Source organism: Caretta caretta, chromosome 1 (genome assembly GCF_965140235.1).
Source record: "Caretta caretta isolate rCarCar2 chromosome 1, rCarCar1.hap1, whole genome shotgun sequence".
NCBI lineage: Eukaryota > Metazoa > Chordata > Testudines > Cheloniidae > Caretta > Caretta caretta.
Genome location: NC_134206.1, coordinates 222,825,417 through 222,850,907, shown reverse-complemented (window position 1 = coordinate 222,850,907; position 25,491 = coordinate 222,825,417). Strand labels below are relative to the sequence as shown.

Sequence of the window (25,491 nt, the reverse complement as noted above, 5' to 3'; positions counted from 1 at the left end):
TTTGCAGGGTGAAGCTATTCTCCTCTCCTGGACAGGCAACCTCCATTACACCTTTCCCCCTATTCACTTCCTCCCATATGTGTTATGCAAGATCTGGCAGGACCGAGCTACCATAATACTTATAGCCCTGTTCTGGTCATGCCAGTTCTGGTTTACAGACCTTCTTAGACTTGCCACCTGCACACCACTCCACCTCCAGACACGACTGGATCTTCTCGTACAAGATCAGGGCCAACTCTGACACCCCAATCTGGGCCCCCTTCATCTCATGGCGTGGTATTTGGATGGGTCTCGGGGTAGACAGGGTGTGCCTGGTGAAATACATCCTCCTCCAGAGCAGGGCATCCACCAGGGTCTACTACAGAGCTAAATGGATTCACTTCATCGCATGGGCTCATTGCCATCACCATCCACTGCATTATGTCTATTCCTAGCGTCCTCGACTACCTTCTTAATCTCAAAACATTGGGCCTTGCCCGAAGCTCTGTACAAGTTCACTAAGCAGCTCTCAGTGCCTTTCTCCTGCCTATGCATGGCACCTCCGGGTTTACACATCCTACCACCGTCTGTTTCATGAAGGGTTTATTATGGACAGATGACTAGGGAGGAGTATAAAAATATTGCTTGTGCATGCAGGGGTGTAATCAGGAAGGCCAAAACATAACTGGAGTTGCAGCTAGCAAGGGATGTGAAGGATAACAAGAAGGGTTTCTACAGGTATGCTAGCAACAAGAAAAAGGTCAGGAAAAGTGTGGGACCCTTACTGAATGGGGGAAGCAACCTAGTGACAGGTGTTGTGGAAAAAGCTGAAGTACTCAATGCTATTTTTGCCTTGGTTTTCACAGACAAGGTCAGCTCCCACACTGCTGTCCTGGGCAACACAGTATGGGGAGGAGCTGAGCAGCCCTCAGTGGTGAAAGAACAGGTTAAGGACTATTTAGAAAAGCTGGATTTGCACAGGTCTATGGGTCCAGATCTAATGCATCCGAGGGTGCTGAGGGAGTTGGCAGTTGTGATTGCAGAGCCATTGGCCATTATCTTTGAAAACTCATGGTGATCGGGGGAGGTCCTGGACAATTAGAAAAAGGCAAATACAGTGCCTATCTTTAAAAAAGGGAAGAAGGAGAACTTGAGGAACTACAGACGGGTCAGTCTCACCTCTCCCTGGAAATCATGGAGCAAGTCCTCAAGGAAACCATTTTGAAGCACTTGGAGGAGAGGAAGATGATCAGCAACAGTCAACTTGGATTCACCAAGGGCAAGTGATGCCTGACCAACCTGATTGCCTTCTATGATGAGATAACTGGCTCTGTGGAAAGCAGTGGACGTGATATATCTTGACTTTAGCAAAGCTTTTGATACGGTCTCCCACAGTATTCTTGCTGGCAAGTTTAAAAAGGTATGGATTGGATGAATGGTCTATAAGGTGGATAGAAAGCTGGCTAGATTGTCAGGCTCAACGAGTAGTGCTCAATGGCTTGATGTCTAGTTGGCATCCGGTATCAAGCAGAGTGCCCCAGGGGTCGGTCCTGGGGCCGGTTTTGTTCAACATTTTTATTAATTATCTGGATGATGGGATGGGTTGCGTCCTCAGCAAGTTCGCAGATGACACTAAGCTGCGGGGAGAGGGTAGATACATTGGAGGGTAAGGGTAGGGTCCAGAGTGACCTAGACAAATTGGAGGATTGGGCCAAAAGAAATCTGATGAGGTTCAACAAAGACATGCAGAGTCCTGCACTTATGACAGAAGAATGCCATGCACCGCTGCAGGCTGGGAACTGACTGGCTAAGCGGCAGTTCTGCAGCAAAGGACCTGGGGATTATAGTGGACGAGAAGCTGGATATGAGTCAGCAGTGTGCCCTTGTTGCCAAGAAGGCTAACAGCATATTGGGCTACACTAGTAGAAGAAATGCCAGATTGAGGAAAGCGATTATTCCCCTGTATTAGGCACTGGTGAGGCCACATCTGGAGTATTGCTTCCCGTTTTTGGCCCCCCACTACAGAAAGGATGTGGAAAAATTGGAGAGAGTTCAGCGGAGGGCAACAAAAATTATTAGGGGCTGGGGCACATGACTTACAAGGAGAGGCTGAGGGACCTGGGCTTGTTTAGTCTGCAGAAGAGAAGAGTGAGTGGGGATTTGATTGCAGCCTTCAACTACCTGAAGGGGGGTCCCAAAGAGGATGGAGCTCGGCTGTTCTCAGTGGTGGCAGATGACTGAACAAGGAGCAATGGTCTCAAGTTGCAGTGGGGGAGGTCTAGGTTGGATATTAGGAAACCCTGTTTCACTAGGAGGGTGGTGAAGCACTGGAATGGGTTACGTAGGGAGGTGGTGGAATCTCAATCCTTAAAGGTTTTTGAGGCCTGGCTTGACAAAGCCCGTGGTGGGATGATTTATTTGGGGTTGGTCCTGCTTTGAGCAGGGGTTGGACTAGATGACCTCCTGAGGTCTCTTCCAACCCTAATCTTCTATGATTCTAATACTTTCCCACCAGTGCTCAAGGCCACACCCCATGAGACATCAATCTCATCCTGTCTGCCCTCACAAAGCCACCTTGTGAGCTGCTGGCAATGTGCTCCCTTTTCTACCTCTCCATGAAGGTGATATTCTTGGTAGTCTTACCTTAGCTAGATGGGTCAGTGAACTGGCGGCCATGATGGCGGACTACCCTTACACCGTCTCCCACAAGGATAAAGTTTGCTTATGACTTCACCCGAAATGCCTCCTAAAGGTAGTGTTGGAGTTCCACCTTAATCAGTGCATCTACCTACCTGTTTTCCACCCCAAACCACACGCCTCCCACATGGACAGGGAGCTCTGCACTCCCTGACGACCACTGTGCACTGGCATTCTACCTCCACTGGACTCATTCCTTTTTCACATCGCTGAAAATATTTGTGGCCATCACTGACCAATCCAAGGACCAAGCCCTCCCCTCCCAATGAATCTCCAAATGGGTCTCTGGTTGCATCCACAAATGCTGCACACAATCCAACGTGCCACTGCCTGATGGAGTCACAGCGCCCTCTATGCAAGCACAAGTGACTACATCAGCCTGCCCCTCAGACATCTTCATGACAAGACATCTGTTGTGCAACAACCTGGCGCTCCATCCCCACGTTCACGACCCACTACATCATTTAGCAAGCGGCAGCTACAGATGCTGCTGTGGGCCAAGCCATACTGCAGACTTCATTTCCTATCGCATCATCGCACCCACCTCTGCACTGACCACTGCTCGCTAATCACCCATGTCTGGAATGCATATAGGGACCATCGCTCGAAGAAGAAGAAGGAGAGGTTATTTACCTGTTACTGGAGGTTCTTTGAGATGTGTGATCCCTATTTGTATTCCAGTCCCCGCCCTCCACACCTTCTGCTGCAGACCGGACTACTCAATGCAAGAGGGACACTGGAGAGGCTCGATGCACATGCGGGTCAACGGACACTGCTAGGAAAACCTTCTGGACTCACGCGCATGCTGTGCATGCACACCCACATATGGAATACAAATAGGGACCACACATCTTGAAGAACCTCCAGTTACAAGTAATTAACCTCCTCTTCTTGTGTCTTGCTTACAACACTTCTGCAAACACATCCTGGAGTGATGTTAGCTGTTTTTGCAACGGTGTTACGTTGTTGATTCATATTTAGTTTGTTATCCACTATAACCCCCAGATCCTTCATGGTAAGATCAAGTTTGAAACTGACTTTGTTTTCAAAAATCTCCATTTATTTTGTGTGATATGTTTCTACACTTTTCATTAAAATGCACCTATTTCAAAGTGCTTGTACAGATATAAAAAATTAACAATGAAATAAAATCCACCCTCAAAAGCTTTCCATTCAGATCAACTCCAACTTGCAAAATATAAATGGATTTGCTTTGACCTATGTCACGGCCCTCGTTTCTCTTTTCTCCCCTTCTCATTCTTTCTAGTGGCAAGGAGTTTCTGGGAGAGCAAATGGGTCATTGCTGTAATTGCTGAATCTGCCACTAGGAGGAGTAGTGTCTACACCTTACTGTTCTGGAGGTTTTTCAACATGATTTCTGTATGAGTACATCAAAATAGCTCTCTGGAGCATAATAATAATAATACAGTGGGTTACAATTTCAAAGGACTATACAAACACTAATTAATGTGAGGGGAACACCTGCTTTCATTCTTGCTTCCTGTCAGCATCCTTAAAATCAGGAACCTGGGTAAATGATATAAACATATTCAGTTTAAGGGTGATGTGATTATGAAAAGCATTTCATACATAACTTTCAGTGATGCACGTCTTAATCAGACCCATTTGGCTAAGTGTGTGTAAATCGATTATGAAAGATTTTCAGGTCTCTTGAGAACCGTGTTAAATTATAACACAAGAGCATTTGGAGCATTCATGCCGAGGCATGGTAAATGATGATTGTAATGGATGCTGACCATGAAATCTACTACTTTAATCTCCAGTATTTCAAACTGACATTTTTCTTTGAAGTAGCAAAGTTTGTCTTCTCTCATATGTTAAGCATAACTGTAAAAGGCTAGCATTATATTCATGAAAGATCAAAGAAAATATATTTTAAAGGAAGACGGTAGTTTGAGTGTTGACTGTGAAATGATCATATTTAGTAACCATATAAATGACTCGGAAGATTGTTACGAATGCTTTGTTTTTATTGCATTAGCTCATTGCAGAACAAGGAACAATAAATCATAATGCTTTGAAGACTCATAAACTGGGGACCAGATGCTCAGCTGGTGTAAATCAGTGTAGCTCAATCAATAGAGCTGTGCTGATTTACACCAACTGAGGAGCTGGCCCTGAATATTTCAGCTTCATGCAAATAAATCCTATTGGATCTATCCCAGTCTCTCTCAATCTCTCATTATATCCCTTTAATCTGTGTCAGTCTGTAATATATCCATCCACATGGTATTTAAGTGCCAAATATTCATGGATTTTTAAGAAAAGTTCCTATTTTGAGGGATGATCTCCACTTTCTTTCTTTTCCACCCTATTGTTAAAGGGGAAACTGAAAGAGTCTCTATTCTGTTTGCAAAGACTCAGCATCCTCCTGAGGATGAAGTGTGCAGCAGCTCCCAGACCTCGCGGAAAGTTAGAATTAAAGAGAATATATGGAAATATGCCAAGTCACAGAATATGTGGATCCCTTTAATAACCTTAAATAGTCAATGAATCAGAATGTAAAATCCTCTGTCACTTCTGAAGGGCATGCAATTAACTCGAGTTCCTCCTATGTTTATTGCAAACCTACCTCCAATTCAACAGAGTGTGAATATTCTCTATCCTGTGATTTTATCCATATGCTAAAAGAAAAGGAGTACTTGTGGCACCTTAGAGACTAACCAATTTATTTGAGCATGAGCTTTCGTGAGCCACAGCTCACTTCATCTGATGAAGTGAGCTGTGGCTCACGAAAGCTCATGCTCAAATAAATTGGTTAGTCTCTAAGGTGCCACAAGTACTCCTTTTCTTTTTGCGAATACAGACTAACACGGCTGTTCCTCTGAAACCTATCCATATGCTGTCACCTTCCCTTGTTGAGACCAACTCTGTCTCACAGCCTGTGCTGGGGGAGAGAGTTGGTGTAACTAAACTCGTGTAAGTTTCCCCACAGCTGCTGCTTATTATTACTCCCAAGTCAGCCGTGTGCACCTGCTCAAGTGTGAAGGATGATTTGTGTTCGTTATTCCTTACCTCCCAGGGCAATAGGATTTTTCAAACCCATAGACAGTGATCTTCATGTCAATGTGACAGACGCTTGGAAATTTACCACAGGCTCATTCTGAGTTTTGAATCTCTATTTGAAATGTGAACTCCAAATGTATAAAAGACCAGAGTGGAGGGGGGAAAAAGAAATAAAAACAGAAGATCAGCCCTTGAAAACAGGGGAACTAGCAGAATGTTGAGTCAGTGCAGTAAGTAGAAACTAGAACAAAAAGTGTCAAATAATGTTGCATCTCTGAATCACAAGTGGTCCCAGAACTATGGAGGATAGAGATGGTAAAGATTTTCTAGTCTGTCTAATCCAATCTATCCAGAAATTTTTGTGGCACTCATCACCATAGTATCTAAGAATCTACTAGAGGTCTGTCTACACTGCATTTTCAAACCACTTCAGCGAATCAGAGCCCGGGTCTATAGACTTGGGTTCACATTACAGCACTAAAAATACCTGTGTAGACATTTGAGCTTGTGCCCTTGATCATTTGGTCCATATACTGCCCAATGAAGAGTTGTTCCCAGCAATATATGTTCTAGTACTTTATCCAGGTGAGTTTCAGATCCCCAAACAGGCTTCCATCACTTCTTTGAGGAGGTTATGGAGCTGCCTAAAAAGAGCTTATTTTTCCTGATAGTTGTCATATATTTTCCTTTACTAAAAATTTAACTTGCACCCATTTGTGTCTTAAAACAAATAAAAGGAACTGTTTTTGAACTTGTGAGCTCTTACTTTCATGTTGTAAATAAATTGACTAATTTGTCTACTGGAGAACAATTCTTTATACTATTAGAGAAGACCTGGTATCCTAAATGAGCCAGTTCCATGGAGGGTCTGACTTAGTTTCCAGTCCCACAAAGAGCCATGATGTCATTTGCACCTCTAGCTGGGCCATTAGTTGTGGGAAAATGTATTTGTGAAAATTGTTGAGAATTCTGAAGCATATTTCAGATCTGCTATTTTTCACCCCGTTTTCTTTGTAATTTCAGACCCCATAGCCAGAATCCACTGAATAAATTCTGAATAAATAAATAAATAAATAAATAAAGAGCTAAATAAAGAAACTGAATAAATCCTGGGCAAAAGCAGCTTATTAACTTATTTTTATTTGTATATTTGAATTTATAACAAAGATAAAAAGCATCTGTCACATGCGTTTGGTGCTTCTGACATATATTTAACAAACAGAAGCAATGCAAAATAACATATTCAGCCTCACGACTTCACACACAATCAAAATTACACTACTAAAGATTCAGTCTTCCATTGTGATGTACGTGGGCAAACCTCTGTGCCCGCAGGAAGCCCCATTACCTTCAGAGTTCTGTCCACATGAATCACGCTGCAGGGCCAAGGCCTAAAATATTTATAGTAAAAGACATAATAAAAGTTATTCAAAAAGGGAACAGAAGCCATGTTTAAGTGACCAGTCATGGAGGTTTAATATCGAAAGATCAAATGTATAGTCTGTTTGCAAACTGTTTGCAGAATCTACAGGCTAAAATTTGTTCAGGTAAACTCTTCATCAGGCTGTTTTGAATTTCTGAGTTAAATACTAGAGCTAGAGGAAAATTTCCTGTTGAAAGATTTTTACCAGATATATATTTTTTTTGGCAAAACAGAAATTCTTATGAAAAAAAATTCGTATGTTCATTGAACACTTTTGTTGAAAACCAAAAATGTTTTGGTTTCAAACTGAAAATTTTCAATGGAAACCTAAAAATCTGCAAAGAAAAATTATGACAAAAACAGTAGCAAAATGTGTTTTAATTGAAATGTTTCATGAGAACAAAATATTTCCCAAACAACTCTGTTAAATACATATGTTTGTGAAGATCTGTCAACTTTGCACTCGGATCTTCCCCATTCATTATTCCAGATGGCTCATGCTTTCAGGTACAGCGATTGGGCTGTCCATGAAAAGAGGCTGATATTGACATTGGTTGGGCTAACTGTGGCGGGGACAGGAGTAATGGGGTCAAGGCTTCCAACATCCATGCAGAGCCTTCCTAAAAAGCAGCCAATCACTTTACAGATGTAAAACCAGAGTGAAAAGTGGCACTGAGCTTATTTCATATTTTAGTCCTCATCTCAAATTCAGGTCATCATGTTGCCAGCTCAGTATTGAAAGTAGAACTGCTCTATGCCCTATGGGACTCCATGCTTTTCAAACCCAGAGATGGAGAAATAAAGATCATTGCTTTCTTTCAGTGAGCCAGATGCTCCAGTGTTTTATACAGTGTGGTGGTTGGTTATTTTACTTTCAAGGAAAGTAGTGGCCAAATCACCAGTGAAATGATCAGCTAATACATTTTTCTGCTCTGTATGCAATTGTCTGCAAACTGAGGAGATTGGCTATAACAACTCCGAATAGCTCTCCACCTTTGTTTGAGTGTAAACCCAGTAAGATGGCTGAATATATTAAAAAATGTTTCTGATTCACCCTTAATTGTGAATTCCCTCCTTTTTGTTGACTGTTCTGATTAACAACCATGGTGCTGCTAGAACAGTTCTTTCTTACATTTTCTTATTTCATAATAGTTGTAAATCAGAGCAAGGTCATTTTTTAAAAACTCCCGTAGTTATATAATGAGTGTTTTGTTTTTTTTAAAAATGGAGATGATAGAGTGATTCTTAAAGGTTTGTTTCACCTGGGATTCACATTGGGTTTCTTCCCAAGACCTGCCCTATCCCACAGTTCTTTGCAGCCACTTGAGAGCTTCCCTCAGAGCTGATCGCTGTGAAAGCAAAAGAGTTGAGGCAGAAGAGGAGCTGCTCTGAGATTGGGTGGGACATGAGAGGAGAGGGAGAAGAGAGATGTGCTGCTGTTTTTCTTCCCTTTTGCTTTCTCCTACTGCACCATAGTGTCTGAGAGATTTCGCTGCTATTTTTCCCAATCCATAGGGTCCAAGCCAGTGGGCACCTCTTCATAACTAACCTGTGCATCGGGTGCCGTGACTTGGGAAGTCCTGGTATAGTGGACTTTGACAGGTCTTTTACAGCACAGAAAAGGAACAGATGAAATTGATATTATATAAAATAAGAGGAATAGGCAGGTAGAGTGCATTAATTTGCTCTTCCTCAGAACAATAGGGTAGTGCAAAGTGCAGCAAATTTTACCTGGATAAAAGAAAATGCTTGTATACAATTAAATGTTGGAACTCACTGGTGCAAGATATTATTGAAAGAAATAGTTTAGGGACCAAAACATGCTCATTTTAATGTTACCTCAGCCTCCCCGTCCATCTTTCCTTGTTTGTCTCATTTATCTGTTAACTCTTGCCCCAATGTGCTTACAATCTAGATATGTGGCAAGACTTATCTCTTTTTTATTGCATGATTTATACAGAACCTAGTGCAATTGAGCTCTGATCCTTATTTGGGGCCTGCCAGTGTTCCTGCAACACAATAATAGTAATAATAATAATGATGGTAATCCTGCAAAGTGCTAGGCACCATAGACTCTCATTGAATTCAGAGAGAGGCTGCTCAGCACTTCACTGGAGATGCTCATATCCTCTCAGGACTGGGCCCTTAGTAAGATTCAAAATGGACTAGACACATGAATAAATAATGTCTGCAGTTACTCTAGTTAGTGGGAAAAAATCAATGGCTTCAGTAAACGAATCAGCAGCCGATAATCAGTTAGAAGTCTCCACCTGTAGTGAATAATATTGCACAATTATGAGGGTTTTTCACATTCTTCTGAAACACATAATATTGGCCACTTACCATGGACCGTTTATTCTGTTACAGCAATTCCTGTGTCCTTATAGTTTTGTTTAAACTGCACTATACAAGAAGAAATTGTACTATGACACAACGTTAACGTTAAGTGTCTCTTGCAAATATATCATCATCAAACTTCTCATTGTCTTATGTGGCTTTCTAATATAACTACAATCACTACCTTGTTCTCCTCTTCTAGGGATATACATATGTCAGCCAGGAAGGGGAGTGTTGTGGAAAATGTCAGAAGACTATGTGTGAAGAGCAGAACTCATGGTCTCGAGGGGATGTAGATGCTCGTTTGCATGAGGTAAGGTCAAGAGTTCCATGCTGCTAACAATGTGCTCAGTCCTCCTCGTTTAGGAGATGGGACTAAAACGTTTTTCTCTTCTGGAGAAGGAGGGAAAATGTGCAGGTTGCTTATTGTGTACACAGATCAGCTGGTTGTCATGTCCATGTTTAGTTTATTAGGAGTAGTAATACCAGTTCACATCTTCAAATGTATGTTACAAATTTAAAGTAAACCTTACAATGCTTCTGTGCGTGAGATATTATTATGCCCAGCTGAGGCATAGAGCGACTAAGGCTCCTTGTACGCTATGAGCAAGGGGGTGTGGTTCCCAACTTGCCTACACATACTCTCTCCACAGGCAGCAGCACTGGGGCTCCATGCTGAGTACGTACCCACAGGGTGAAGCTGGATTTGTACTCCGCATGGCTATCCTGTGCCTCTGAAGCTGCTCCCTGTAACTACTATTCATTCTTGGGCTGGCTGTCATCGAGTTAGAGCGAGTAGGTGCACAGGAGCTGAGAATCACATCTCTACCTTGTAGTGTAGACGTAGCCCCGGGTGACTTGCCCACAATCAAACAGCAAGTCAGTAGAAGAGGAGGGAATCTTCCAGTACCGTGCTCCAAAGTCTCTTAATCTTAATGTTTTAGGCTCTGTTAACCTGAGCCGGTAGTAATACACTTGGTTCAGACGCTACAGTCATACATTGTATGACAAGAAAGGAGCATCACGATCATCTAGTCCAACCTCCTACAGAACACAGACCATAGAACATGACATATTAATTCCTGCATTAAGCCCATAGCTTCTGTTTGAGCTAGCGCATATCTTTTAGAAAGACCTCCCACATATTAGTGACACTAAAAAAAAAGGAACAGGAAGACATTAAACCTTCCTGAATATAGGATAACCTATCCAAATAATTTAGTCAGGAAAATATTTGCATTTTCCCCCTTGCCTTAAAAATAGTTTATTGCTTGGATGTGAACCAATAAGCCCTGATTCAGTAAAAAAATTAAGCATGTGTAAAAATCTAATTAAAACCGATGAGACTTAAACCCATGCTCAGAGCTGGGCAACATTTTTTAAAACAAATCATTTATTCACTGCAAAATGCAGTTTTGGGTTGAGCAACACTATTTGCAAATTTGCCACACATTGGCAAAATGAAAAAATGGCAGGCCTAAAGCCTAAAGTCACCAGCAGACTTAGATGCCATTCACAAAAGAGGAGGAGGTATCCCCTTTATAAAACTGTGGCTAGAGCACTCAGCTGGGATGCAGGAGGCCACCACTTCAAATCTCTGCTCTGCATGATATGGGTAGGGATTTGAACTTGGGTTTCCCCCATTACAGGTAAGGGTCCTGACCACATGGCTATGGGATATTGTGGTGTGGGTCTCTCTCAGTTGTCCTGTTGAAGCTGTTCCACTTCGTATAAATAATTAAGTATTCATTGGAACAGGGACTGGAACCCAATTCTTCCCCCTCCCAGATGAGTCCCCTGACCACAGAGCAGTAAGGGGGCACACCTCCATCATCTCTGGTGGTTTTGTGAATGGCATTTCCGAATTTTCTTTGCTTTTAATAAAAAAACAGTTTAAAATTGCCCAAATTAAAATGAAACATTTCATTTTGGGTCAAAATTATTGATTTGTTTAGCCTATAAAACTGATTCTGGGGGGAGTGTCAATTCAAAACTCTTTAAAAAAATTTTTGATTTGTCCAGTAAACCAAAAAGTCGATTATTTGGACAGTTCTATCCATGCTTATCTTTAAACATATGTTCTAGTGCTTTGCTAAATTGTGTCCCTTATGATTCTCCCCCAAACATTCTAATTCAAAATATTTTGGCTTTTTTTTTGCCTTTAAAAATGTAAATAGTCCTTGTTGCTTCTGAAATTTGACACAACACTGAGACAGCACACATGGTTCTATGTTCCTGAAGTCATAGCACTTTGTTATAAAACATGCAGCCCCATAGCCTCAACATTCCTGCAGTATGAGCGCTGTTGAATAACAATGAGCTGCTATAAAAACACACGCTCCCTTCTTGCAGATCAGGTGGAATTTAATGGCATCAGAGAGTTAAACTGCTAATGTCTGCTGTTGGTAAACGTGGGCATCGAATGATGTAAACTGAGTTTTTCTTAGCCTTTCAAAGTCAACCAGTCATACTGAAAAGAAGTGATTGTTTTTTTTATAGCTTTCAGTCAGTTCTGGCTGTAAACACCCACATCCACTGTTCAATATTTGAAAACTCGAAAGGACCATCTCTCTGTCCTTTGTGTGTATATAAGATTAGAACTTTACTATGGATGGCTCAAGAGACCGGTACGAGGATACTGACCACCGTGAACACTTATTCATCTGTAGGTTGTTAGCTCAATCTATCTGAGGTTAGACGTGACGTAAAGATATTACCATGTGAAGTCTGTGCAGTGGACTGTTTGAACTGAGTAGCTGGTGTCACTGTGCTTCAAGCAGGACATCACATTTATATATTCATTGGCGCACTCAGTGATGCCAGGAATTGAATGGGGATGGAGATAGAGCTGTGCAAATAACAGATTTTTCGGTTTGCTGGCAATTCCAAAAAACTGAAAAATAAATCCGTTTTGAGTTGAATTGAAAACTAATGGTTTTTAAAAAAATTTCAGTGAATTAAAAAGTTGAAAAAAAACATTTCAGGTTGAACACAACATTTCAATTCAATTTCAAGCATTTTTTAACATTTTTTTTTAAAATGCATGAAATTTCAAAACAAAGGCCCATTTTGAACTGAAAAATCAAAATGTTTTATTTTGAAAATGTGAAAACAAAACTGCTTTTGACAAACAATGCAGATCTTTTGACAGCTCTAGGTGGAGAGTGAATTCTCTCTCTCCCCACTAAAAAGAGTCTCAGAGTTGAAGCACATTTCTGGGGGATAAGAAGAAGAAGCCAGTACTGTGGTTGCCCCTGCTGCACTTGTCTGCTCAGAATAACATTTTATTTTCAGGTTTCAGAGTAACAGCCGTGTTAGTCTGTATTCGCAAAAAGAACAGGAGGACTTGTGGCACCTTAGAGACGAACACATTTATTTGAGCATAAGCTTTCGTGAGCTACAGCTCATGAATGCATCCGATGAAGTGAGCTGTAGCTCACGAACGCTTACGCTCTAATAAATGTGTTCATCTCTAAGGTGCCACAAGTCCTCCTTTTCTTTTTGCGAATACAGACTAACACGGCTGTTACTCTGAAACCTGACATTGCTGTCAGTCGTTTGCTTTCTTTGCTTGTTCATGGCACAGATGGGAAGCCAATTTCATCTTCAGTTCCCTTCCCAAGGTTCTGAAATGATTCTTAATTGTAGTCAATCTTCCTTCACTGTCGGTGTTTGGGCCACTGTGAATGACAGCTACAGTGGGAAGTCCCAGTTCTATCTGGCACGCTTAAGTATTAGAGCTTTAATAGTATTCCACATTTGTATAGTGCTTTAGCTCTTGAAAGCATTGTATAAACATTAACAATGTTAGATTTCAGTGAGCCCCAGAATCCCATGGTTCGTGCTTTCACTAGGCAAATGTGGGATTGCACAGAACCGAGACTTTGGCCTGGCCTCTGTCAGCACCTCCTCCCATCATGCAACTATAACCCCTTTTTTCTGGCCTGCTGTGGCATCCCTCCCTAGCAGTATGATCTTGAGGGTCCCACTCTTTCTCACCCAGTGGCGAGCACCACCATCTGTATCTAGCAACAAGGACCTGACCCCTTTCTCCATTCACAAATCTTTTCTGTCCAAAGTCTGCCTCTGTCTCTGTAAATCTGAATTCCCAGACAAATCTGCCATAGTTACTCTGAATCCAGAGCAGCCACCAAGTGCAATTTTTAAGTTAAATCTAGTAAATGGTCCCCCTGCACACATTTTTCATGCAGTTAAATTTCTCCTAAATCTGTCGCTGTCACCCCTAAATTCTCTAATCTATTCAGCAGTCTATTCCATGACCTCACAGTCCACACCAAGATTTAGGGAGACTTGTGTGGTGACAGGAGGCTACCATGGGCTTTACGAAAATGCTGAGAGTTAAAGCACAGGGAGTAACTGCTTGGGTCTGTGTCCAACAGCTTAAATAGATGGTCACTTTGGGTTTGTTATGGCACCCCCTCCTCTATCCACTGCACAAACACAACCAACTCCTCCTAACCCTTTTGCAATCTCCCATGCTTAGGTCGGCACAGAGTGGCGATCCCCCTTCAGCCCTTGCATTATCAACAAGTGTGTCCGAGTGAACGATGAAGTTTTTGTTGAGAAAAGGAACGTGTCATGTTCTCACATGGATACACCCACCTGCCCTTTAGGATATGAGTTGCGCTGTGACCGAATAACAAATTGCTGTCCCTCCTGCCGGTGCGGTAAGTTTCACAACTGCTAACGGCATCATCAGAGTTCATGTTCTGTGGCTTACTCACTGATTTTGTACATCTCATTAGGAACTTACAAAAATGCATGTTAGGGAAATGAATTTAATTTGAAGTTGTCCTGTAATATTGTGAATACAAACTGCAGCACCTTCCAGACAGTAGCAAACAGCCCTGGCTTTAGTTGAAGAAGAAATTCAAATTTGATTAGTTACAGTGACCATGTTATTACTTCCTCTTTCCAAGTCACTCTCATTGTCTCCTTGTCATCTCCCTCTTAACCTGGCTTACGGAAATACTTGTGCGAGAAGCTGTGAGGATAGGAGTGGGGGAGAGCAGTGAGAGTGGGGAGAAAAAGGAGAAGAGTCTACCACTGATAGAGCAACTATCAGGCGATCTTCTCTAAGTGGGAAGCCTGAACTGTAGGTGACTTCATGTTACATATTTGAAAATAGGTAGCTAAGGAAGATTCAGAAGGGGAATTCAGGACAGCACTGCCAAAATTAGGACCTCTGGCAGGTATCATGCATGGGTAGGGCCAAATCTTGCCGTCTTCATGCAGGGACAACTCCCATCAACATCAGTGGAAATTGTACAAGGCATGGAGGATTAGGGCTATAATATATAAAACCTATTGTAGTGCCATAGGTAACACTAATAAGTATATGTTTTCTTTTCCAGAACCTGTGAATGGTTGTGTTCTGAATGGCACCGTTGTCGGGGTAAGATAATATTCTTATGTCAAATGCCTCTAAGATATTTAAATCTTTTAATGAGAATTTGTAGAGTATGATTTAGCTATTATGTAGTTTCAGAGTAACAGCCGTGTTAGTCTGTATTCGCAAAAAGAAAAGGAGTACTTGTGGCACCTTAGAGACTAACCAATTTATTTGAGCATGAGCTTTTGTGAGCTACAGCTCACTTCTGAGCTGTAGCTCACGAAAGCTCATGCTCAAATAAATTGGTTAGTCTCTAAGGTGCCACAAGTACTCCTTTTCTTTTTGCTATTATGTAGTGTGACAAAGTTCCTTCTCTACCTTGGTGGGTCCTGCGCTTATTGGCAGATTTTGCTTCCCTCAGAGAGTCACGGCAGCCCTCAGTTTGGCCACTTTCATGGCTCAAATCTGCCATTCACTCAGATAACCTCATCACTGGCCAGCATGGGGAAAAAAGAGTAAGAACAATCCCCGCAGTTTCTGCTGATCCACCATGTGGGTCGGGGACCAGCTCAGAGACCTTTACTTCTGGTGGAAGCTCCTGTGTTGGGTCAGGATTTGGGGGGAACCCGGGCCTGCCCTCTACCCCGGGTTCCAGCCCAGGGCCCTGTGGATTGCAGCTGTCTAGAGTGCCTTCTGGAACAGCTGTGAGACAGCTACAACCCCCTGGGCTACTTCCCCATGGCCTCCTCCCAACACCTTCTTTGTCCTCACCACAGGACCTTCCTCCTCGTGTCTGTTAACGCTTGTACTCCTCAGTCCTCCTGCAGCACGTCCTCTCACTCCCATATTTGTGAGAAATATGCTGATAGATGATCCTTGCTCATTCCAGAGAAAGGAGAAACTTCCCTCGCCCCACCCAGAGATTGAAGCAGATTCAAACAGGAAGGAAAGCACTCATCACAGCATCTGAGGGGAGGGGGGAACTCTCCTTTGCTTTTAGTGCTTCTCACTACTTGACCCCATCTCACCCTCAAGATCCGTGACACAATGCCTTGAGAGAAAATTCCTTCTTGACCTCCTCACATCTAGTGGCTGTTTTAACCCTATGCATGATGGTGAGAATGATCAGAGTTAAGCATCTGAGCTCATGTATACCCAAAGCTATCTTTGGCGAGTCTTCGCAGTTGTCCATTGTTTTCTTAAATCCATATTCTGGCAGTATGTCTAGTAACAGAGAATTCCAAATATGCTGATTGCCCTTGAGGGGAACAAGCCCCTCCATGCATTTAACCTAAACTTTAATCTCTAGATTCCAGGAGTATCCATAAATTTTCCTCTTGCTGCTTATTTAAAATATAACTGTCCCCAAATCTCTGTGGTACCTACACACTGCAATAAGAACCCTTTTCGGTCTCTTGTTTTTTCACGTAACGTATGCATAAACTTGTCATCTGACCAGAACTACAGCCCTGTCATCATAACATTCCTTCCTTCTGCGTAAGAGATTTCCTTCCCAGGAGAATGAAATCCACAGAGGAACAGAAAATTTCTGTCAGCACATTGTGGGATGAGTTTTTAAGTTGTAATATGCTTCCTTTCTTTGATTCCTATTTACTTTCTCTAGAATATATGCATCCCTATTGGGATTTAGAGTGTCCAAACCTGGCTGCAGTACTCCATGCAGACCCTAATCATGGCCTTAGGTCATGTAATATAACAATTACATTCTCTTGCATTCTAGGATGCCTACTGGCCTTCTGTGCTGCAACTAAACAATGCATTTACACCTGCATGTTGTTGCTAGCCTGAACCTGAAGTCCCTTGCATGAGTGACTCATCTTAGTTCTTTACCCAGCAACATACAGATTTGTCTTACACTTTTCGATCCAAAATGTATTACTGTTCTATATGAGAATCAGCCATTTATTTAATCAAACTGGGCTATGTGTGTGGAGGGCTTAGATGACACTGGAGTGTTGAAGTGGCTTTGTGCTGGCCTTTTGCAGAGCTGACAGTGTTACCCTGTATGAGTATTCCCACAACACTCTCTAAACTCCCCACGTCCTGTCCCAGCATGCGGAATATAAAAGTTGAGACAGATATTCTGGAGTCACTGGTCTGTGATTGTTCGAAAGTCCTGGTCAGGAATCAAGATGGGGTATCCCCAGGACATTTATACTTCCTGGATTTCAAAACTTTATGCTGGGAATACAAATAAAATAGGCTTAATGTTTAAAAATAGGCTTCATGTTTCATTTTGTATCAAGGGAAAACTTTCTCCATTAACTCATTCAGTGAATAGGTCCAATTTTGGAATCTTTCACTACAGATCTGTTAGATTATTTTGGCCCTTTGTTTTTCCTTAATCCCTTTACATTTCTGTTTTGTATCTGGTTACCAATATTATACTCCAGTAGGTCTATTGCACTCACTCCACTGTTTTAAATAATGCTGCAGGCTTTAAATGCAGGCTTCCAAGCAGGTGGCTGTATTTACCAAATGGAATTAGCTGTAACACTCATCTGTTTTCCCAGGCTTTTATTGAGTGTCATGTTTGAGAGAGACTAGAGTCGTTTTTATCTTTATGGGGGGTTATTTTGATTGCATTCGCTGACAGTGGGTTAGCAGATGCTGAGGTTTTATTATAAGTTTGTCTAGAGAATATATGATAGGTATATTCTACAAATGGAAAAAAAAATCAGTTCCTTATTTTACTCAGTTCCCCCACACTGTAAGCTCTGTTTGTTGCCTGAAATGTACTGTCAAGGCCCATTACCATGCTGATCCGAGAAGAAATTTATATACACATTACAGGTGGAGCTTATGTTGCAAACATTGGATCCTGACATAAACTTCCCAAAAGTTTGGGGGCATTAGTATCTGGGGGCGGGGAGGTTGTGTGGTTCCAGTTTGTCTTTAATAAATGTAAGCCCAAATTTCTCCCCCCAAAATAACACTAATTTCAACATACATTTAACTTCTTGCTATTCTACTGAAAAATGTCATTCCTAGCATGTTGGAATTTCAGAACTTTCATTAGCTCCTATGGAGAATCTACATTTTAGTACATTATTTCCTGTATACTGAACTTTCTAGTGGTTTCCTAATCATAGGAAATATGATGCAAAAACCTAGTGCTGCTGAGGCACTCTGTATAATACATTAGCCATTTACTTTAAGAGGCCTGAGTCAAATATGACTATGGTCATAAATGGCAGAAATTTAAGTATTTTGAAGCAAGTCACTAACAGAAAAACATCACACAATGTTGAATAACTGGTGGGGATGGGGCAGCAGGGTGGGTTTCAGCACATAACAGGAAGTAGAGCAAGAATGATGTTGCAATTCAGGATTGACTACTTCTGTAGGGCTATGTATTCTGTTCAGGTTCTTGTACTATGTTCATCACTGTGATATCTGAGCACCTTCCGGAGTAAAGGATAATCAAAAAGGCTAGAGTTTTTCATATGACATTTCCTCTCCGTTCCTACCCCACAAGGGAAAGTTATGAGTGTGGCTTCATGCCTGGATCCACCAAGTGCTATTATCCTCTCAGATTTATGAGCATGAACATTCACTACAAAAGGTTAAAATAAGAGGGAGGAAAAAAGGTCCTGAGCCAAGCCTACAAGCTTGAGTTGGTAAAATGTTATACATCCATTTGTTTGTACTGGGGGGGATTAGAAGGGGACATGGTATTGGTACTTCCACCCCCACTATAATCTTTAGCCCAGTAGTTAGTTTACTCACCAGGGATGTGGGAAGCCCAGGTTTTAATCCCTCCTCTTGAGTAGGAACTTGAACTCAAGTCTCTCCCTCCCAGGTGGGTGCCCTAACCACTGGGCTAAAGTCATAAGATGGGTGTTACCAAGAATCTAGCCCCAAACTCTTTCTTATGGCTAAAACTATTTGGTGAATTTGTGTCAACTTCACAAATGGGTGGATGGAAACTGCATTTTTCATCTAATAAACTATTCATCTGAAAAATTTCACCCAGCCCTCATCGTAACTTGAACTCCTCTACCTAGCGAGCTTGATGGCACTTTTTTTTTAAAAAAAAAAGTGAACTCTTGATGGTTGGCTGCAGATAAATCAGCTAGTTAGGAACAGCCTCCTCCTGTTGTGTCTGTGTGATGATAGAAACATTGGGTCTCTGAAGCTGGGGACAGAAAGCTTTTGGTTGCTATCCTCTGTCCAGAACAGTATTTCAAGATTTAATGAGTCAGTTTCAAGCTAAGGTGAAGTTGCTTATTCTCTTGAGTTTTAATAGAGGATCACTCAACATTGCAAACTGATTCTAATGTTTCAGGTAGGGGAACATCTGATGTTGGACCAATGTACGAATTGTCAGTGTAGCCTCCAGAGGGGCCTGCCTATGAACTACAAACTGACCTGTAGAAAAACCACCTGTGAACCCTGTCCCAAGGTGAGTGGAAATACTATGATCCCAGAATGCTGTGAATCTCTGCAGTCGTAAGGTCACCTCACCCATTGTATGCACCCCAATCTCAGAGTTTACTGCGTCCACTGTCCCCCTTCCCAAAAGTGTTGCCAAGGAAGGGTACAGTATGGTCCTGTATCTTTCTGCATCTGTGTCAGAGGTCAAATCCCACTTATGTTCTAAAGCCCCAGTTCAGGAAAGCATTTAATTTTTCATTGTGCTAAGGTCCACAAGTCTGTTACAATGGGTACTTCAGCCTGCTTGCTGTTTGTGGGCTGAAGTAGACTTTCAGTCACTAGCAGCAGGCAATGCCCATGCCCTGAAGTTCCCTACAGTTTTATCTGCCCCCACAGCAGCTGGCGGCTCAGCTGGACCTCTCTGCTGCAAAGCTTTTCTGAGGAAAATTCCAAACTTTATTTCAAATTCCTGCCTAACAATTCAGTGTCTGTCTAATTCCCAGCTGCTTTCCTGGGCTGTATTTGTCTTTTGGGGAAATTTCCCCCTTAGCTCCATTTCCCCTCTGAGGCTTTTGTGGCAGCTGGTGCCCATACAGGGAGACAGCTAGGCTGAAAAAGTTGCAGGCAAAAGGAAAAGTCCATATCTCCTGTTTTCATGCCCCTTATTGAGTATGTCACTGGGAAGCTTGGCTGGTTCTATGGGCAGAGTGCAGTTCTCCATTTCAACTTAATCCAGCCAGGGTTGCCTCTTCCCCCCTTCCCTAGGAAGGCAAGAAGCCAGCAGGATTGGAATAGTCAGCTTTAGGGGCAAGCAGATCTTCCTCCCTCATCTCCATGAGGGGAGTGATGCCAGAAGGACAGTACACCAGATGGAAAATTGCACCTGTGTCATTTTATCCCTCTTGACTGCTGAGCTCAACTGCCTCCTCTCTTTGGACACAGATGGAGGGCCAAGACACAGCATGGACAATGCCAATGCCAGAGGGCGTAGAACAAGTGGGCAGTAACAGGCCTCTTGGCCCATCATTTCTTTCTTTCTGGCCTCCATTTTATAAGTCCAGAAGATTCATCAGTAGTCACCAGACCAGATTCAACCTGGTGTCACTACGGAAGAGAAACATGGCTATCTTTCTCGGTGATCAGGGACTTGACCTTTCTAATTGGGGGAGATTTTTACCTGACTGAGTGACCTCCTCACTTTACAAGCCATTCACAGGCAGCCAAGTCTGGGCAGGTACCGTCTCAGCCTCCCCTTGGCGTGAAAAAAATCTCAGACTAACCAAAAATAAACAAACAAATTAGGTACTGTCATCTGACACGCTAAGTGCTTCCTCATGCAGTCAGAAGCAATTCTGACAGGGGTATTGCAATTATGGTCTCCCTGAAAAAGATAGTGGGGCACAAATCTGTTCCACTTAGATACAGCTCCATGGCTTTTGCCCTTGAGATCAGATGTGCAGGCAAATCAGTTCCCAGCTCTCTTGCTGGGAAACTTTATGGAAAGCTGAGACTATTCACAGAGTCATTAGAAAAGTAAAAAGAAAAGGAGTACTTGTGGCACCTTAGAGACTAACCAATTTATTTGAGCATGAGCTTTCGTGAACTACAGCTCACTTCATCAGATGTGTACCGTGGAAACTGCAGCAGACTTTATATACACACAGAGAATTCTTCCATTTTGCAGATGAATGTCCCCTTTCCCCCTCAATTCCAGACATTACCATTTGATTGTACATGTGCTTCCAGGGACTCTTTCCAGGATCATAGTAGCAATAATATTGGCATTTAGGAAAAAGGAAGTTCACTTTTATCTCTTTCTGGACAATTTTTCTGATCAGGGCTCTATACAGAGAGAGTGAAACCAGCACATAAACTGAGATGGTTTCTGGAGTATCTTGGATTTGTGATAAAGAGAAACACATATAGTTCCAGGGGAGTCGAGTGTAGGCCTGGGCTGAGGATGAATCCTATTGGGTACAAGACTAAGCAGCTTAGAACCTGAATCCAAAAGTATCTTCATTCATTGTAAATCCACATGGTGGGCTCATGATTAACCTCTTTCCATCTGGAAACAGCAGTAAAGTGCTCTGTGGCCTCTTCATGTGTCAGCACCCAAGATGCAGTGTGACAGATGATCTCTTGCAAAGCTGGACAAGGTCTCTGCTATATACTTTCCCACCTCTTCCACTGCCCCCACAGGACCGATCTAAAGCTAGGAAGGAGAGAACAGCAATAATATTGTTTATGTCTTTCTATTGGAAGAGGCTGTGGTTCTTGGGACTTATTAACCTCACACTGGACCTTCCGATGTCTCTGCCTTACACAAGAGGTCCGCTATTGCAAAAGCCGTTCCTCCATTCATCACCAGACAGCTTCAAGGTGGACACTTGGATGAAGTGATAATCACTCATTGACACTAAAAACAAGTCAATAAATATAACCTATTCTACTGGACAAACAAGGTCCATAGTTTAACTACTGCATTAAGCAAGTGACGTATGGCCTTGAATTCCTCCAGGAGGCCTCTAATGTGGCAGTATGAGAGTGTCAGAACACAAGGTAAAATCTTCGTCCTATGATGTTCTCAGTATGTTCAAGAAAAGGAAGTTTGTGCAATCCCCAACATTAAATGCATCCTTAGGGCAACTACCCTAATTCTAGTCCCTCAAGATTATAGCGCACAACCTGAGAACCTCATTCTGGTCCTTATAGCACTACCCAAATTGAACGACTGTTGCAGGGATCATTACACTTACTATATTTTTAAAGTAGATTTCCTAATATCTATTATCTGTAGTCAGATGAATTTATGTAGTTGGGAACTTTCTTGCATCAGACCAAGTATTGTACTTTTAATTTGGGCAAATAGCTCTCACAACTGTCATTGCATTCATTCCCAAATTTAATTCATGAAATGTTCTTCTGTCAAGCAACAATGTCCAATCTGTAGGAGCACTAAAAGACTTGTGGCAGACAACTCACATCATCTGTATGACATCTGGTTGTTGGCCATATGGCCATCAATACATAAATTCACCACGATCTACATATTGATCATCCAGTCTTTACCCAATGTCATTTTTAGGTAGAATTCTTCTTTGTCCTTCAGTGCCCAGGGAAAGACAGAGGATATATAATTTACCTAATTGTGGATGTTCACATTTAAAGAATGATCCTGCTTTCTACCTTGTAGGCACACTGCTGTAAAAATCCCATTGTAATGGATCTATAAATCTTAGCACAATGAAGGATAGGAAAATATATTTGTGCTTACCTAAAATTTTCATTTCTTGGAGATCCAGTCCACCTTGGAGACAAATGGAACATCCAGAACAGAGGTGGAAATTAACATTGACTTGGGTTTGTTTCACTAGGGGGAATTTCCCATGCTCTTCAATAGAATAAATTGTTGTGCTTTTTTCTCATAGTTCATATAATCTGTACATTAGGAAAGTAGAATGGAATTTTCCTGGCTGTGGACATTGTCTCAATAGGAGCCAATTTCAGGGGGCTGGGCATACTCCCATTGCTAGGATCTATTGTAATGGCTCTGTGGGCCTTATTTCTCAATGAAAGGAAATTTTCATGTACACCCAGATGAATTCTTTTAGTCCCACTGAAGTCAGTAGGTCTCAAGCTTAGGTGCTTTCCTGAATTGGGACCCTGTCTTTCATTCTAATTTCATATTAAAAGCCATTGTCATAAGGAACAAATCACACTTTAGAGTACATGCTCTCAACAAGGAAGGTATCAACCTATGATCAGCCATTGAAATGATGTAAGTAAATGCAGTGCTTTGGGAAGTGCTGCAAACTACAGTAAATTCTATTCATTATTTTATGTTATTTTGTACCATTTTAGGTGCATTTTAAACTCAATTTTTTGCTAGCAGATAAATTGAAAGGTTAGCCCTAAATAATAATAAAGTAGTATTTTTTCTGATGGTTTAATGGTTATTGTAAAAACATAAATGTTTCCTTTAAAAAAATTTGTCTAAACAAACCTATGGAAACATATATGTATCGGCTCACCCCGGAAGTGTTTGTTTGTCTTAAAAAGATTCAGCTCCTCATAAGCAGCTATTGGTTAAGTTTAGCAGCTGGAGAAGTTGTAGTGGGGACTTTTATTGTCTTCATATGTTAACTCAATTCCTTTCTGGTTTTCTCTACCTCTTTCTTGCCTGTAACCTGCCTTCCCTACTATCCACTGCTGATTGATCTCTCTGTCTTCTGCTTCTTTCCCCCCATCCTTCACTTCCTTCCCCCTTCACCACTTCTCTTTGTCCCCCTACTTTATCGGCCAGTTTCTCCATCCTTTGATTCTCTCTCCCCATCCCTCTCCCTGCTATTCTCACCATTTCCTCCTCCTCCAGTCCACTCCTCCATCTCTTTCCTTTACCTTCTCATCCCACCTTTCTCTGTTCCATACTTCAGTCTTCCACTCCGGCCTAATCTCTCCTCCTCCCACCTTCCCTTCTTTTATACTGCCCACCAATCTCCTGACCCTTCTTTTCCTAGTCTAGGTTTCTCATGCATCTTTGCAAGTTGTGTTGGCTTTAGGGAGAAGTCTTGCCTGATGCTGCATGTAAGGTTCATATGGCACACGCAGCATTTTAGTCACTTGTGCTTCATGGCCCTGATCCAGCACCATAATTTTGCCATTGATGTCAGTGGACATAGGATCAATCAGGCCTGCACATATTATGCAATGCAGCATCCATATAGTATACCACACAATAACAGCACAAGAGATAATGTCAAGCTTTATAAAAATCATTTAACTAGACTATGCCCATCCAAGACTTTTAGAGATGTTTTGATGAACGTAATTTTGTTAATTGCATATCCAAAACTTACATTCAGTTTGTGAGCGAGGGTGGAGGGGCCCAGAGAACCAGAAAAATGCCACAGCGAATTTACTTGCATTGTAGAACCACAGGATGGAAGTAATCAGCGGTTCCTGCTGTGGGAGATGTGTGCCAACTTCATGTGGTATCAAGTTGAGAGATGGAACAATCCTATATCTGAAGGTCTGTTTTAAGCATATTCATTTTTGTTGACGAAGCATAAATGTCATCCATGCTTTTAATTGAGGCAACTGGTACACCTATTCTTTTGCCCCTCTTCAGTTAGACAGTTAGACAGCAGCTGCAAACACCAATATTTTCAAAGCAATTAGAGATGTGTGAGCCCAAAGATCCCATGTTTTGGATTAAATTCAAACAAATATGAACAAGACAGGAACAAATAAAGGTCAGTACAACATATGAATCCAGCAGAACTGTCCCTGGATTGATGTTTGAATTCAGTTGCCCTGTTGGTTATAGCTTAATACCTGTTCATCATTCATTTCATTAAATGACCAGCAGCTATTGGAAATGGACCTGGGGCACTCCCTTAAACATCAGAGGCTCTTTGCTTGTTAAAAAGCTGGCAGCGTGTCTTAGGAAGAAGCATGTATGTACCTTTTTTCATTAGTTTGTTTAGGTCTAATTTTTGATCTTTTGAGAGTCTCCCCATGGTAACTAAGGTTAAATATTCATATATATGTTTTCCTCAAAAGAGAGAACACAAAGCTACAAACTTAGGGCCAAATCCCCAAGTTTGTTGTTCACATTTTACTCAGTCCTTATTCAGCAAAACTCCCCTTGGAGTCAATGGGAATTTTGCCAGAGTGAGGACTCAGGCAAGGACATTGGTTTTTGGCACTTAATAAGGCTGCAGGGTACGTGCTTTCTCACATGTCTGCAGAGTACCATGCACATTGAGGGCATCATATAAATAAATAATTAAAACTAGAAGGTCTTACTGACACACAAATGTACTTAGCAAAGTTTTCCATATTTTGTAATCCTCCCTGCTGAGGCATATGAGCTGAATGACAATGAAATAATAGAAATAGTAAAACTTTATAGTTTCCTGAAAACTGTGGCCTTCCAGGTTGTTTTTGTGCTAAGCTAACAGCTCTTAAATCTTTACAGCCGAATGAGACGATTCAAGATGGCTGTGACAGTCATTCTTGTAAAGTAAATGAGAAAAGGGAATTTATCTGGGAAAAGCGAATCACTGGCTGCCCTCCATTCGATTCCAGGAGATGTCTGGCTGAAGGAGTAAGTAGTGAAATGGGTCGTGCTTGCATGTTTCCGAATATATTCTGTCATGTTTATGGGGCTTTATATAACTCCTGTATGTGTATTAGGAACGGGTAACTTAAGCTTCCACCTTACACCTCGGCTAAATTGAACCCCAACCTTTTTTTTAGGTTCAGAAAAGGTTTT

At 41.8% G+C, this 25,491-nt stretch overlaps 1 protein-coding gene across 1 annotated transcript in view; it reads left to right on the top strand.

Annotated features, from left to right (window-relative positions):
* Window positions 1-25,491, top strand: part of VWF (von Willebrand factor) — a 234,618-nt gene that overhangs the window by 196,356 nt on the left and 12,771 nt on the right. Inside the window, exons 44-49 of the mRNA XM_048823921.2 lie at window positions 9,666-9,776; window positions 13,968-14,151; window positions 14,839-14,879; window positions 19,126-19,242; window positions 24,145-24,243; window positions 25,195-25,323. Of these exons, the coding sequence (XP_048679878.2) occupies window positions 9,666-9,776; window positions 13,968-14,151; window positions 14,839-14,879; window positions 19,126-19,242; window positions 24,145-24,243; window positions 25,195-25,323 (681 nt within the window). The remainder of the gene's footprint in view (window positions 1-9,665; window positions 9,777-13,967; window positions 14,152-14,838; window positions 14,880-19,125; window positions 19,243-24,144; window positions 24,244-25,194; window positions 25,324-25,491) is intronic.